At 33.4% G+C, this 16186-nt stretch overlaps 1 protein-coding gene across 1 annotated transcript; it reads right to left on the bottom strand.

Annotated features, from left to right (window-relative positions):
* Positions 1 to 1335: 1335 nt before the first annotated feature.
* On the bottom strand, positions 1336 to 11091 carry LOC127738360 (4-hydroxybutyrate coenzyme A transferase-like). The gene is made up of 7 exons (XM_052249568.1): positions 10902 to 11091; positions 9214 to 9366; positions 8259 to 8498; positions 7695 to 7883; positions 6551 to 6766; positions 4386 to 4652; positions 1336 to 1902 (listed from the first exon to the last, which is right to left on the bottom strand). Exons 1-7 carry the CDS (start codon positions 11074 to 11076, stop codon positions 1715 to 1717), a joined length of 1428 nt encoding a protein of 475 aa, XP_052105528.1. The 5' UTR covers positions 11077 to 11091; the 3' UTR covers positions 1336 to 1714.
* Between the last annotated feature and the right edge of the window lie 5095 nt (positions 11092 to 16186).

Raw genomic sequence — 16186 nt, 5'->3', positions numbered from 1 at the left:
TTGGAAAAGGTGACGTCGATATATTGATAAGACTTCGATTGTGTAATGGCACACTTCTCTGCACTTAATTTGGTGGTGCGAACTGGGTCGTATTATACAAAATTGAAATCTTCATATTGCAGACGATTCCATACACTTGGTTGAATCTTGATGTTTTGTGTGATCTCCTTTTTTCACTTTTTTACAGTTTTGAGTTCTCATTGGTAATAATCTTAATTGTTTACAACTAATGTAAGTTGAGAGTGAAGATTGTTTTTAAAAAGATGTTTAAAGTCTACTACTGATATATGTACGCAAAGTAGTGTATCATATACTTCAAAGCGGCTGTGATCTGCTATGGATATCAGTCACATAACTCACATGTATGTCCTACGTATAATATCGAGAAATAAAGAGTAGAAATTTCTCTATATATTTGTATTTACATCTTCATTGTGAATTAAAAAAAAACACCACTTTTTTTAATTATTTGTAACTTTGTAACATCAGCCATGTTGTTTGGTTGGCCGGAACACTCGAAAACTTGTTTCAAAAGAGAGGCGAAAGTTACCAGAGGGACATTCATTTGGTGGTGCGAACTGGGTCGTTTGTTCATCAAATACATTTTTAATTTAAAGAAAAGGTGATGTTAATGCACCTTTATGACTCTAATGCACCTTTATGATTTTAATGCAACTTTATAATCGAATCCATTGTATTTCATAACTCATTTAGAGATTTTTAAAGATACAACTAATGTAAGTAAATATTTAATAGATAAAAGTCAGTTTAGATACATAAGAAATAAGCATCTAATCCCCTATAAATCTTTTATAAAAAATCAATTATTCTTTTTTATAGTGTTTTTAAAATACCTTTTTGGTCATTTCTTTTACTGTATAGACTGTAAACTGTTCAAACTAGACACATATGATTGGGGGCCAAATGGTTAAGTGTTTTACACATTTAAAAAAAATCAATGAATAGACCAAGGGACTAACAAGACGACACTGCCCTGGAAGGTCAGGTGAGTACATGTATCTTTAAAAAACTCTAAATGAGCTATGAAATACAATGGATCGATTATAAAGTTGCATTAAAATCATAATGGTGCATTAGAATCATAAAGGTGCATTAAATCATCTTTTCTTTAATTAAAAATTATTTAATGAACACATGTGCTCTTAATAGTGCTTTACTACTTCTGTAGTCATTTAAACTGTATGTATGTCAAAAATGTAGAAAAAGCTATAGGGTAAGTAGTTTTTTTTATGTTGTTGCATCTATCCCAACAGGTGTGCGCAATTAGCCAAAAATAAAACGAGATAGATTCAATACAAAACAATGTTACTTTATTCAAGCCAGTTACATAAGATGGTACATTAGACAGAGATGTACAATAAAACTGTACTTTAAAATCTAAATGTACAGTAAGTACATTCGGAAATAGATTATAACAAATACTTAATGATAACAGCATGCTAACTTTATGAATTGCGCCTTTTCTTATGTAAACCAAACAAGCATTCCCATTTTGCAGAGAATAATGCATTGTTTTTTTATTACAGAGAAATAGATCATGCATCTCATGTAAAGACGAGTTTTCAGTAAATTCGAATTAAATATCCGTCTAATATTTTGAACTAAATCACTTGCATATTACCTTTTAATGCCAAATAGTTTTTGTTAAATTAGTGTTTCAAACATCGGGTTTTTGAGTGTGCAATAAAATAACTTAATATGGCGAAGGCATACACCTCATTCTTTCATATGCCTCCTTTTCTAATCTTTCTCTGTGTTCAGGATGTGCTATTTTGATTAATTCAAATGCTCGTTGTCGCAAGTTCTTACCAAACAAATAGGCTATACCATATTCCGTCACAATATAATGGACATGCGCTCTTGTTGTAACAACACCACTACCTTGAATGGAATACAAAATTGTAAATACTTAATAGATGAAAGTCATTTTAGATACATAAGAAATAAGCATCTTATCCCCTATAAATTTTTTATAAAAAATCAATTATTCTTTTTTATAGTGTTTTTAAAATACCTTTTTGGTCATTTCTTTGACTGTACAGACTTGTAAATTATAAACAAGTCTAAATTGAAAACAACGTTCAAACCTATGATTGCGTTTGATAAGAACCGCAATTCTTAGACGTGTGCATGCAAAACAAATTTCTTTGTAGAGGGGTCTAAATACAGCACAAACAACATTTTCCAAAAGACCAAAAAAAGTGAAAAAGTATATTTTAACAAAACGCTTTTGACTAGCAGGTCGAACAACGGATGTTCTTAAACCCTACTGACTGCCATTGGCGACTGCCAAATAAACGATTCACCAGATGTAACAAAATGGATCTTAACTATTAATTTAATACCAAACAGAAAACAATAAACTTGCGGAAAGGATGGTATACCGCAAGCAAAAGGTGCAAAAATTAGTACACCATATCCGGATTTCGACAATTAATGTCTCTTCGGTGATGTTAGGAATGGAAACTGTATTTGGAAGGCCATATAATTTACCTCAATTTAGGATAGACTCTTGAATTTTGAAGAGTCGAAATAGGATGAACGGATCATATAAACCCGAAGGCAAATATAATACAAGCCCAAACAAAATAAAATATAAACAAGTCTAAATTGAAAACAACGTTCAAACCTATGATTGCGTTGGATAAGAACCGCAATTCTTATATGTGTGCATGCAAAACAAATTTCTTGGTAGAGGGGTCTAAATACAGCACAAACAACATTTTCCAAAAGACCAAAAAAAGTGAAAAAGTATATTTTAACAAAACGCATTTGACTAGCAGGTCGAACAACGGGTGTTCTTAAACCCTACTGACTGCCATTGGCGATTGCCAAATAAACGATTCACCAGATGTAACAAAATGGATCTTAACTATTAATTTAATACCAAACAGAAAACAATAAACTTGCGGAAAGGATGATATACCGCAAGCAAAAGGTGCAAAAATTAGTACACCATATCCGGATTTCGACAATTAATGTCTCTTCAGTGATTTGTAAATTATATATGGTATTATACTGTTACTGATTACAGTCCCCCCTCCACACACACACTTTTTGAATAAAAAATATTAATGATCATAAATCTATCAAGACATTAATCATGATAGTGGATATTGTCTTCAAATGTAGATAGATGTCTCTAATATACGCCTAGCTCTAAATTCTTCCCAAATTTTTTCGTACGTGTATATGAGTAATGGAGAAATATACGTGAATCATAGACAACAGAAGTTTTAAGACCAGTTAACCCATTTTAAAGCGGTGGGTAAATTCAAGTTGGAATCTAATAATTTGTTTTCAAGTTGACATGTGTAATGTAAAAATATTTTAATCCGTTATAATTATGATAAAAACGGTCATAATAACATAAGAGTGTCATAACTATATAGGTAAATATAACACAACACACACTTTGCTTATTTGGTTTCCTTAAAATACTATCCAATTATTTTTAACACTGAATCAGAAAAACATCATTATAAACGGATATTTCCTACATATTTAGCCTAATGCACATTATATTTATTAAAGTTTTATATGTTTATAATGCATGCTTATAAGTTGTGATACCTTGAAGTTTAACTCCTGCCTCTGAACATCACCCCTGTAATCGTTAGTGTTGGACCTGTCAGTGCTCTCCATGATTCCGGAGAAAAGGAGGTTCTGGATCTGCCCCAGTTAATGCAAAAAGGACAATTTCAGAACACCTGCCGCGCCAAAGGTTATTGGTTACATATTTTCACTACCACTGCAATTGGTCTATGACGATGCTGGTCCTCGAAGGCAAAGCTACCCTATATTGACTGCCTCGGTGAAAGCATGATTCCAGTTTATAGGCAATGTTATTTAAAAAAGGGGGGTAACATCCTTGTGGAAAGTTTTGCTCAGTCTTGATTACCTGATAATGCTTATACGGAAACGGGCTTCGCTTGGACAGAATTATGAATATTACTTTTAAAAAAAAAATTATGTTTGAAGGACTTTTTTTTATCAATCAGACGACGTGAAATAATACGGTAACCAACTGTGTTGCTCTTGTTACTTGAACTTAAATTATGTTCCAATAATAGATAGATAATTCAATGTTCGACAACTATGTTAAGCGCATATACACCCCTGCGCTTGCAATTAAAAATACAAATAATTCAAGTATGTCTTCTTCATACCTTGTCCTACAGTTCGTATTCCTCTTAACTACTCTTTAGGACTGTCATAAACTGACTTTTCCATTCGTTGCGTTGGTTGATAAGTCTAGTTATGTCAGTTATGGACTTCCCCTTATTTGAATTTGCTTTGGAGTTCGGTACTTATGTTATACTGTCTTATAACAGTTCTAATTTCATAGTTACAAAAATATTTACCAGTTTTCAGCATATTAACAATTTTACTCTCTCCTCTCTTGGTGCTAGATGTCATGGCAATAATAGGCTTTCCTCTACCGTCTAAGGATAATGCAGCTCCACTGATAAAATCAATCTGTCCACCAAAACCGGAGTATATCCTTTCTCCTATCGAGTCAGCGCAGACTTGTCCACCTAAGTCCACCTCTATACACGAGTTAATGGCGGTCACTTTAGGGTTCTGACAAATTACTGCCGTACTATTTGTGAAAGAAACATCACACATTTCTGAAATTAATAATTTAAAGTACTTTCATAGTTTGAATTTATAAATATTTGATAACAGTATAGTATATCAATTCTCGTTTTAAAAAAACTTTTCATTATGATATTTTATTTGTAAAACATGATGTGTTCACATTTGGTGATAATTGCCGTTTGTATTGTATTGGAATGGTTGGAGAATGAACTTTGTTGATTTAAATTTTATAGTTTTTTATACGACCGTCAGTGAAGAACGCCTTGTATGTACAGTGAGATTAATATTTCAATGTAAGTTGTATCATATATATTTATAAAGAATTAGTTTATAGAATACTCCATATGTATTTTTGTGAGTTTAAACTCATTCATTATACAAAGCTGAAAGAAACTTGAATATAAACTGTTATAGTGTTCACATGTTTTATGTAGCAACATGGACATGTATAATTCAATTTGAGACAAACAGAGGAAATCATATCGCTGTTTTATAAGACCTCACATACAGATTATCCAATGAATTAAAGAGGCCTTCCATCTTGTTGGACTACAACTCCAACTGATAATTTTAGGATACCCTTCAACTGACCATGAATCGTTTCAGTCTCATTTTAACTAACGGATAATTGCGTAGTTATAATCTCTGACGCAGTGAGATGATATGTAAAAGAAAAGACGCACTATCTTTTGTACACAAGAGCTGAAATTTCCCGTACAATTTTGCGTGCACGTCTTGAACTAGAATAGAATAAAATTTCGGTAGATTTATAATAAAGTTACACACTTTAGATAAAGTTTTAAAACACAATTGCATAATATAAATGTAAGGATGTGGGTATTATTACCAATGCGACAACTTTTAACCATTGGCCAACGAACGAGGATGTAAACATCTATAGGCCACTGCATGTCCTTCAAAAATGAGCAAATCTAATACCGTATAATAACCTATAAAAGCTCTGGCATGACGAAATGTGCAAAAATTTAAATAAAAAACCACGATTGTTTTATGCTTAAACAATAACAAGAAACAAACATGACATGCAGCAACCAACGACAGCAACTAAATAACAAGGTCCTGACTTGGTTCGGACACATAAAGAATGTGGTAGGCTAAAACATGTTTGTGAACAAGCAACACTCTCGCTAACCTGTGACAGTGGTGTTACAGCACAACATACGAAAAACCGTAAAAATCGGTAGGAAATGTCTTTTCAGGCACGTAGCACAAAAGAAACAACTGTCAAACATACAAAAGACACAAAGTACTGATCTAAGATAACGGGCAATTACCGAAAGCTACTCAAACTTATTTCTGTTAAAAGATAAACCATGTTTCCACGACTTAAACAGAATCATTTTGCACAGAAAATAAGTTGGATTTATTCAAAGACAACTATCGCTTGGTAACGAAAGTTGTTACGGTAAAAAGTCTGCTATGAAATGTTACATAAATCATGCCATTAGTTTTCTCGTTTGAATTGTTTTACATTAGTCATTTCAGGACCTTTTATATCTTACTTTGCGGTATAGGATTTGCAAATTGTTGAATGCCGCACGGTGACCTATATTTGTTACCTTCTGCGTCATTTGATCACATGTGGAGAGTTATCCCATTGGCAATTATACCACATCTTCTTATTTTTATACAGCTGTATCCAAAGGTCGAAAGAAAGTAAAGTGATTTGAAAACCGTTCTGCTGTTCCAGCTGAATGCATTTTGCATATTTACAGAAGCTTGGTAAACTTATATTTGTTGTTAAAAGTCAAGTGATAGGATAAATGAAAGAAAAAAAAACAGATACGAAAAAAAAAATCTTTACCAATTCAAAATCAAATGATTGTTATTGTTCAAGTTACGTCGGTTAGCATTATGGTTCCTCTAGATACCGTGATCCGTAAAGATATATTTTTCATTATCTTACCAACAAAAGGATTGTCGTCCATGAACTCGTACAACCGTTTGGTTCCAATAGCAAATGTGCTAATAATATTCCCCGTTTGTACGTTTTTCAGAGCATTTGTTATATTCCCGTTTTCTACTAGGTCTACCACACCATCACTAAACATTTCTGAATGTACTCCTAAATCTTTATGATCCCTTAGTTCCGCTAAAACTGCGTTTGGTATAGAACCAATACCTAAAACATAATAAAAATGTTGGTCTTACAGTGCATTACATAAATATCCGCGTGTCGATCGACACATAGAAGCAATGGAATAACTTACATCTATTGAATAGGAATGTTTCTTAATAGCAAAGGAGATTAAGTTAATATCTATAATAACATACGAAAAGTTTACCATATTTTTCAGTTTTTTATTTGTATGGATTGATTGCGTCTTTTTCATAGATTGTCACATGTAGCTGCGCATGAAGCTTTCCTGCATCTAATTATTTTGTTTTATAAAAGCTCCAATTTAAAAAAAAACGTATACCAAGTACATAGAATAGTGTGCCATCTAAAACCAAACTTCATCAAATCATACAAAATATTATTATTATTATGTCTTTCCCTATTTCATAGGTATGATTTCTTGTTCTGGTTTGACTAGGTTCTTTCTGGTTTTATCAACTCTTCGACGTTTATACAACGTTTTTGAATTCCAAATATTTTGGTCTCGAGCATAACATAAGACACATACAAAAATTGTCAAAATGCGCATCTTGTGCAGTAAAATTGGCACCTTTAATCCTATTACTTCCACTTGGTCGATACCTCTGCTGGTGGACTATTAGTCCGCGAGAGTATCACCAGTCCAGTAGCATGTTCTTCGGTAATGTCGTGAAAATATGGATATTGTTTTATTGAAATGAAATTATCTTAAATTAAGGAATGTTTCTCCCTCATGCATAGTTCTGACTCCAGGTTCTTGTTTAATCTATACTTTTGGTCCATTTTAAATTTATCAGCTTTTCAAAGGTTTATATTAGGTTTTGGACTTGCAAGTATTCTGACTTCGAGCATCACCGAAGAGACATTAATTGTGGAAATGTGCATTAAAGTTGGTACACTTAAAGTTATTCAAGGATATTGCACTAATGTTTGGTGTTTGAAAAGTTTATACCCATTTGTAGCGTAGCGCCATCTTCTACTAGATTATCTGCTATCAGCCTTCCGATCTTTTTCTCCTCTTGAGACGGTTTACTTATGGAAAGTTCTGGAATAAGGAAGTCACAGTCTACAATAGCATCTAAGTGCGACTGGTGGATCATGCCGTCTCCTATTGTTCTCGGTAGGTGTTTATTGGCGACACCTATAAAAAGAAAAAATATGAAAGGCTAATAAAAGTGCAGTGAAGGGAAGTTTAATTAATATTATTTTGTGAACACGGCAATAAGTTGTCCTCTTGTACTCGGAGGAATGAAGCACTGTGGTTGAATTGATGGTATGATATTAACATTTGTGTTTATTTATGAACAGCAGTATGCATATTTACTGTATAAATATTTAAACACATGGACTTTTTTTTAGAATTTGATATAACCATAATATATATGTTTATCTATGTGCAGATGTACAATGATAATCTGGATTAGTTTATTTTTTAACGCAATCACCGCTTTCTTTGTATAGTTACTGACAATTTTAAAGAGAAACGAAAGATGTTTATGAGCTATGTTTTAAGTACCGATGATATACTTGGCATTCTGTATCGCAGCACGGGTACAATCAACACTGGGTCCTAAGGAACAGAATCCATGTTTATCTGGCGGTGTTACTGATATCAAAGCTACGTCAAGCTCAATCTTCTTCAGTCGAAATAACAATGGTATCTCATAGAGAAATATAGGTGTACTGTCAGCTCTACCTTCACTCACTGCAGAACGAGAATTAGCAGCAAGGAAGAGTGAATTCGATCTAAATATTCCTGAAATGTACATATACCCATTAAAACTATTACAATCCCAGTAACCAACTGCAGTGCCATATAAATTATTAATCCTTACCTGTAAATTAGTAAGAACATATAATCTGACTTATTGTAAACACAAGAAACGAACTTGAAGTATACAGCTGGCGGGGAAAAGGGGAGGTGACAAGATCTGTATACACTTTATTAATTGGGAAAATTTTGATAAAACATTGTAAAATTTAAATCGAAAGACATATAAGTACGGACCTTAAACGAATTTATTTGTTGCGGAAAGACAATCTATGATTATATGCATGTAGCTCTGATGTAACAGAATGTTTGTTTGATTTGGAATGTCCCTCTCATTCATGTTTAGAAAAATTAATAAAAAAATGGAAAAAACTATCCAACACAGGTCTAAGCCCTGTATAAGCATACATAATGAAAAGTTTAAAAAAAATGAAAGTTGTCAGTATAAATGTGAAACTTTAATACTGTGAATTTGAGTCAAGTTTCAAGATTTTTTTAATGAAATAAAAGAGAATTAGACCTAACTTGTGTGTGTTTCTCGCTTCTCTTTTCGGTCTTTAAAAGCGGAAAAATTGGCACAGGTTTTCCTTTTGATATATGTCCTATTTTGGTAGTAAGCTTGTTATTTTAAGGTGCTGTTTTTTGTTTCTATCCATTCACTCTTAAAATATAGACGTCGAAATTCGAAAAAAACCTAAACCTTGGAATTCGGGATTATTGTATCTCCCTGCGCCCTCGGTATGGAGATGTATCAGCTCTACATTCTTCAATCGTGAGTTCATTCCATGGTCACACATAGCCTCAATTAATGGCAATGGAGTAGCTGCAGCTCCATGGATGAAGACTTTATGCCCTGAATAATAAAAAAGAAAGTACCTGTAGTATTTTTATTCAAATGATTTTATGGTTTTCAGGATAATTTGCTTGAAATGTGTTCATGACTTTTTTATTTTTTTCAAAAAAAGAAAATTACGCTACGTGTAATGCTTTGTTTGAGGATATCATCAACATCTGAATTCAACAATGCCTAGATGTATTGGAGCTTAGGCGCCGATTATTCATTTTTTGTCAAGGAGGAAATATTTTTTTCTTGGAACTTAAATTAGTTTTTTTGCGACTTCAATCAAAAACAAACTAGTTTTTAATAACATACAGGAACACAAATTTCTCCTAATACAATTGACATGAGGGTTTATGTTAAAGAAACTTATTAAATGATTATTCCCTCTGATCTAAAAGCTTGAGATTAGCAGCAATGTAAACAGTGTCTTTGACTGTCCTATTTTTTGGACAAAATTCGTAATGTAAAGCATGATTTGTTTACTTAATATATATTTTGTATGACCTTATTCATTATGTTGACCTAAGTTTTTTTTTCTAATTTATTTTAAACTTAATCGTATTTCTTCAAACGCAGTATCGGATTGAACGACGCAGAAAATACCGTTGCAAATCTATTCTTATTCCACAAAGAAAAGAAGTTACAAAACAATAAAAAAAAAAAAAAAAAAAAAAAAAACATCGGTGAAGGATCGGCTCCACTTTTTGACCAAAAAGAAGACAATTTAAATATCAATGCCAGAAACTTGATATATTTGCCAGTGCATGGGATACAAAAAAACGGAGTTCATTGGTAAACATCAAATTGCATTCTTAACTGATATTTTTAGAATTTTAATCAGTTACAAAGCAAGTTAAAGAATATTGTATGTTTATAGAATTGTTTTCTTTCAAAATCATCAACATTGTTATTTTTTATAAATTCTGTATTTGTTTTATTCGTTTATTTTTTTTATATTGAATTTTAGAGAGCAGACAACTTAGCGTTGAAAGAACTCGTCCTAAACTCATACGTGTACAATTTAACTTTTTGTCAATACTATACAGATTTAAAATATCTGTTCTATGATTTATTTTAAGGAGCCGAGGCACTGTTGTGTTATTTGAATTTCACCTTTAAATAAAAAGGTAAGAAATTTAATTTAACAGCACAGAGCTAATATTATTAAAATATTGTGTCAATACAGCCTGTCTAGGTTAGCAAAACGAAATTAAATCGATCTCAAAAGGTCAAACAGTGGTCAGTAAAATTATTTTACCTTGACTTTGTGATAGTTTAATTCTTCGTATGGGAACCAATTCGAAGCACATACAAATGGGGGTCTGTGTAAAATTATAAAACTGTGAATTTGAAGATTTAAAAAATATTGTATAATGTATAAATCAGCTGACAATACTTAAGTGAAAGACAATACGGAAACAGGGTTTAGACTTTATACACTCTTGTGAAAATGAAACAAAGGTCCAGAGTGGACAGTAGTATTACCTCAAAATGTTGTCTTTCGGTCTAATTATAATAGAAACGGGTATTGATTAAAAGCGACTTACCAGACTGAATAACTTGAACTGCTTCCTCAGCTGTTTTCTTCTGAGGATATGTATCTGCCAGTGGATGGAATGGTTCGGGAGCATATAGGTAAAAACTTCTCACTCCCATGTGTCCAACTCCCAATTTGTCAAGAATTCGTAAACTCGAATGTATACACCGCAATGAAAATGCCATGATAAAAAACTCATCCAACTTGTTATATATTCTATTCTAGTAAGTTGTTATCGAACTGTAAGGAAAGTTAACTTCAGAATGCATCATCTTCGTCGTTTTAAAGACAAAATTAATAGCCTTCTTGCATGTGATTAATCCATTGATTACATTTATGATCTGCTATGAATTATTTTCTGTTTCCATTTTTCATCTGATTTTTACTGATTAAAATTAATTATAAGCATTACACAGAGATAATATATGAATAGTGATACGATTATTGATAACTTTACACAGGTATTTCAAACATATGTGGTCGATTGACCTAACATATGTGGTCGATTGACCTAACATATAGTCTTATTGTGTATGTTCCCTTGAACAAACAATTTTTAATCTATGACGGGAGTGGACCAAGCATACTGAGTAATAGCAGTATAACATGTTTCTCTGTTTGAATTTACTAGAGTATTGATGGTGGCCGGATACGTCCATTTCACGTTTTCGCCTTTGATTTTTTATTATGCGAAAACGCGAAGACTAAAGAGTGAAAACTCAGTCAAAAACGCGATTTCGCCTTTTCGCTTTTACTCATCAAAGATAGCAGGTTTAGAATTGTGTCCTCAACTGAAACGCGCGTTTCGTCTACATAAGACTCTTTAGTTGCGCACAAATTAAAATAGTGCCAAATCAATACGAAGTTATAGAGTTTTAAAAATCGAATATTCCGAAAAGCTGTGCCAATAAGGTTAACGTAATCTATAACTGGTGGCCAAAAAAAAACCCTTAAGTGTTTCGTATAATTTAACATTTTATATACAGTAAATTTACAGAAAAATTAACATATCAATGAAATTTCTAAAGTTTACGGTAAAAAAAACATAGACTGAAAAACATATATGATGGATAAATTTTTATTCAATAACCGAGGACTTCTGATTACATGTCATATTTTCATTTTTATCAGAAGTTGAAAAGAAAAGTGTATTGGACTAGTGACACACTAGGGGACGCCACAAGCAATGACATCGACCAAGGGCGTGTAAACACTCACCAAAGATACCACAATTCGTAACACCAAAAACACGTTTTGTCTGTATAAGACACATCAACGGCGCTAGAATCAAAGCAGTTTAAAGGGCAAATCAAATAGAAAGTTGAAGGGGAAAAAAAGAACAAAAACAAGTTGGCCATAAATGTCTTGTTGAAAAAAAAAACATAGTGTAACGAATAATTCAACAAAATTGGAATAGAAAATTGTGAGATAATACTATATCATTGATATTTCATGTCAACACTAAAGGGCTGACTCGTGGGCAGGTGACACCCGCAGGGTCGAAACGTTCACCAGCAGTGGCAATTTGGTAATTTATTGATGAAAGAAAGTCAACAGTCTTCATGTGTCTCGAATCATGCCCCCGGGTTCTTCAATATACATGTTCGGTTTCCTTTGCAAATTCTTTCAGATTCATGTAACAATGAAAACAACACTTTATAAATTTCATGCGTCCGTGGCGCTTTTCTCGATTTACCTTCACCAGGAACGCTCAAAGCCGAATATTTGAAAGCCAAGGATGTATAAGAACCGCATTTAATAGGTTGGTTCCCTCCGTAAAATATCCAGTATGCCTTCGGAATATACAAATATTAATAATGTCAAGAATTTCAATAACGGCCGGGTACCAGTCTACGCATTTAATGACGTTGGAGTTTTTTCCGCGAATTTTGGATACTAATCATTAGCCACGTTGTGCAAACGACGCGTTAATTTCGGATGCCTTATTACATGCCCTTACTGCTGTATCGTATGCCTTTGTTACTGTATCGTATTCCCTTGCTACTGTATCGTATGCCCTTATTACTGTATCGTATTCCCTTGCTACTGTTTCGTATTCCCTTAAGACTTATCAGTGGCGCAGATATGAAGGCAAACGTTGCCAAGGCACTTGAAACATTTCTAAGACTACAGCCAATCTGGAATTTCAACCAGTACAGTCTTAGACCAAACAGCAATGTAAAATCTGTCCAACTGTATTGTTCAGAAAGCTTGGGTGTTTTGGTAACTGGAAAAAAAACCATCAAAGATATCAGGCTTATAATTTGTTACGCCGGACGCGCGACCTTGAAAATATAAAGGAATTCCATACTGGCTGCTAATATAATTTAGAAGAACTAACATCATATTAAGACAAGATCGTCAACATGTGCCTCTTTTACAAAAAAAAAATGCCAAGATACAACAGAGATCAAAGAACGAAGGTTTAGATGGTAAGGTCATGTGTTGAGAATGGCACAACATCGCACCTAAAACAGTCATATATTGAACACCGCTAGGGAGACCCTATCTTGCAAAAATAAGTTTGTAGCAGAATTAGATAAACTGGGTAACACTTGGGTTAAGCTCAGAACAGTCATCTGACATGTAAAAGTATTATGAAAAAGATTGATTCTGAAATCTTTAACAGACTGCTGAACTGTGAAACTGATGTAAACAAAATACGGAATGTCCGAAAGACATATATATCCAAACGAATAATCTCTACAGAAATCATTTTTGACATACCAGGTATAATAGGTATGGAAATGGTCTAATTAAAACTGAAGTATGGAAATCAAGTCATGGTCATATGACCGATTCTCATCATCAAGAACATACACAGTTTGAAAATCTAACTGCAAGAGGGGATAAGATTTCGAGGAATCTGCAAATAGGTAACACCAGCAAAGAATTACCTTGCCTCATGTTATGAAATAACATTAACGGGCACCAGATGGATATTTAGACAATGTCTCCTCAGTGGGGAAGGCAGCGAGCCCTCGAGCGAAAATTTCATACGGGAATTTATTGTATTTGACATTTCCGTCTCAGCAATATTTCAACCGAGTGTAAATTCATATTGTTTGATATATTCCCTTAATCATAACATGCAAAGTAAGTGATCACCTTTAATGTTGATAGCAAGAAAATCAGTTCATTAAAACTGCAGTAAAAAAACTTCAATGACCTCCTTTGTGAATCTCATAACTCAACAGATATGAAAGTCGAGTTTGAATTAAATGATTGTTGTTTGCTTAAAGTCTTGTGGCAAATATTTTATTATTATTAGGGGAAAAACTAAAATTGAATTAAAAACTATGTAAGAAAGTAGGACAATCGAGATTCTAACAAGAGTTCTCGTCAGTGGTGGCGTGGTGAAACAAGAAAATATCACTATCACTTATTGCAAAACGACTGTTTGAAGTAGAGTTTTGTACATTTGTTCCTTCTAAGATTATTTTCTTATCTGCTGGACTCATTAAAAACAAACTACGTAATAGACTCTAATATGATGCAGTAGACCAAATTGTCTTCCTGAATAAGAATAGAATTATCTGTCTTTTGAAGAGCCTTATTAAACAATATGTTGAACTCTCACAGTATTTGTACAATGAATGATTGTTCGCATGTCGTAAATTTCAGAATTTTCAAGGTTCAAAGTTAAGTAATTATATGATCAGATGGTCATAAAAGAGAGGCGAAAGATACCAAAGAAACAATCAAACTCATAAGTTAAAAATAAACTAATAACACCATGGCTAAAAAAGAAAACAACAGTACAAAACACATCATAGAAAAACTAATGACTGGCAACACAAACCCCATCAAAACGGAGGGTGATCTCAGGTGCTCCAGACGGGTAAGCAGATCCTGCTCTACATGTGGCACCCGTCGTGTTGCTCATGTTAGTACAAACCCGGTAATAAGTCTAATTCGGTAGGTCACATTCATCTGTGAAACGGATATTGCATAACAGTCAACCAACTCGTGATGGCGTCCGTAAAATTTACGAAGGGATGATTTCAACTTCATCACTTGGACCTCCTGGTTTAACAGCTTCCTTGTGAGCAGCAACCCTCTATCAAGGAAATCATGATAGGAAATACAAGCCATGGAATATCGTATGAACTGGGAGATATATAGTCCGTATGCATGAGCTGCTGGAATGTTGCTACATAGAAATGGAAAGTTCACAATTGGGAAGCTGAAATCATATCTTTTGTCATTGTTCAACCCACCATTTTTTCTTAAATAATCCTGCACCCAAGTCATGAATATGGCAATTGTTCGTTTCTATGTATTTGTTGGTGTTTGTGATTGTTGCAGTTGAGCGTTTCTGTTGTTCCGTTGTTTTTCTCTTATAGTTGATGTGTTTCCCTCGGTTTTGGTTTGTGGCCCGGATTTGTTTTCACTTAATCGATTTATGACTATTGAACAGCAGTGTACTATTGTTGCCTTTATTTGTCGTAAAGTTTTGTTTTCAACCTACCCTCATTGTCAATTTCTAGATTCAAGTCAAGATATAAGGCAGACTTACTGTATCTGTTGTATCCTTTATCTCAAGTTCGATGGGATAGATGCATTCAACATAGTCACCAAATTTTTAATTATTTAATGAGAGAACATCATCTATATAGCGAAAAGTAAAGTTGAAGGATACTGCTAACTTATTTTTTTTTCTTCCTTCCTAAGAAGTTCCTGTATGAAGTCAGCCTCATATGAATAAAGGAACAAGTCGGCCAGAGGGGCACAGTTGGTTACCATGGCAATGCCGACTGTTTGTTGAAAAACATAACAAATATGTTGTCAATAAAGAAATCAAGCATCTTGATGATGTCCGTTTCCAGAAATTTTTTGTTTGAATCAGTGTGATTTTTACAAAGTAGGATTTATCCCTCCATAAGACAAGATACTTGTATCTATGTTGGCCATTCTTTTTTATGAAACAAAGCAGGACCAACTCTTTCAATTTGTCTTTTAGTTTGGAATGAGGATTACTTGTATAAAGTGTAGAAAAGTCATATGTTTTAATACTATTGCAAGATGAAAGAGTCTTAGATTGTTTGTACTCTAAAAGATCTTTGGAATTTTTTAGTATCCATGTCCAATTCACGCCATCTCTAGAATAGGTAGTTTCACAATGTCTTTGAAGCCCGGCTTTGATTGCTGATAAAATTGATGTTAATAATTTAGAAAGAGGTTTCGTGGAGCACTTGGAAGAAAGATCCAGCAATATAAGTTGTTTGTAAGGACACTTATGTAGTTTATGTATCCAATGCAGTGATGGAAGATCCAGTTCTTCATCTTTGGTTG

The sequence above is a fragment of the Mytilus californianus genome, unplaced genomic scaffold (assembly GCF_021869535.1).
Source record: "Mytilus californianus isolate M0D057914Y unplaced genomic scaffold, xbMytCali1.0.p SCAF_4, whole genome shotgun sequence".
NCBI lineage: Eukaryota > Metazoa > Mollusca > Bivalvia > Mytilida > Mytilidae > Mytilus > Mytilus californianus.
Note: the sequence above shows the minus strand (reverse complement) of the source record. Positions and strands in the feature narration are given on the sequence as shown.

Coding starts and splice junctions, on each gene's coding strand:
- LOC127738360 (XM_052249568.1), bottom strand. CDS start 11,076: ATGGCATTTTCATTGCGGTGTATACATTCGAGTTTACGAATTCTTGAC. Junction 6,767..7,694: donor TGGCGCTACGCTACAAATGG/GTATAAACTTTT, acceptor ATTATGTTTTAG/GTATTGGTTCTATACCAAAC. Junction 1,903..4,385: donor TGTTAATATGCTGAAAACTG/GTAAATATTTTT, acceptor ATTCCATTCAAG/GTAGTGGTGTTGTTACAACA.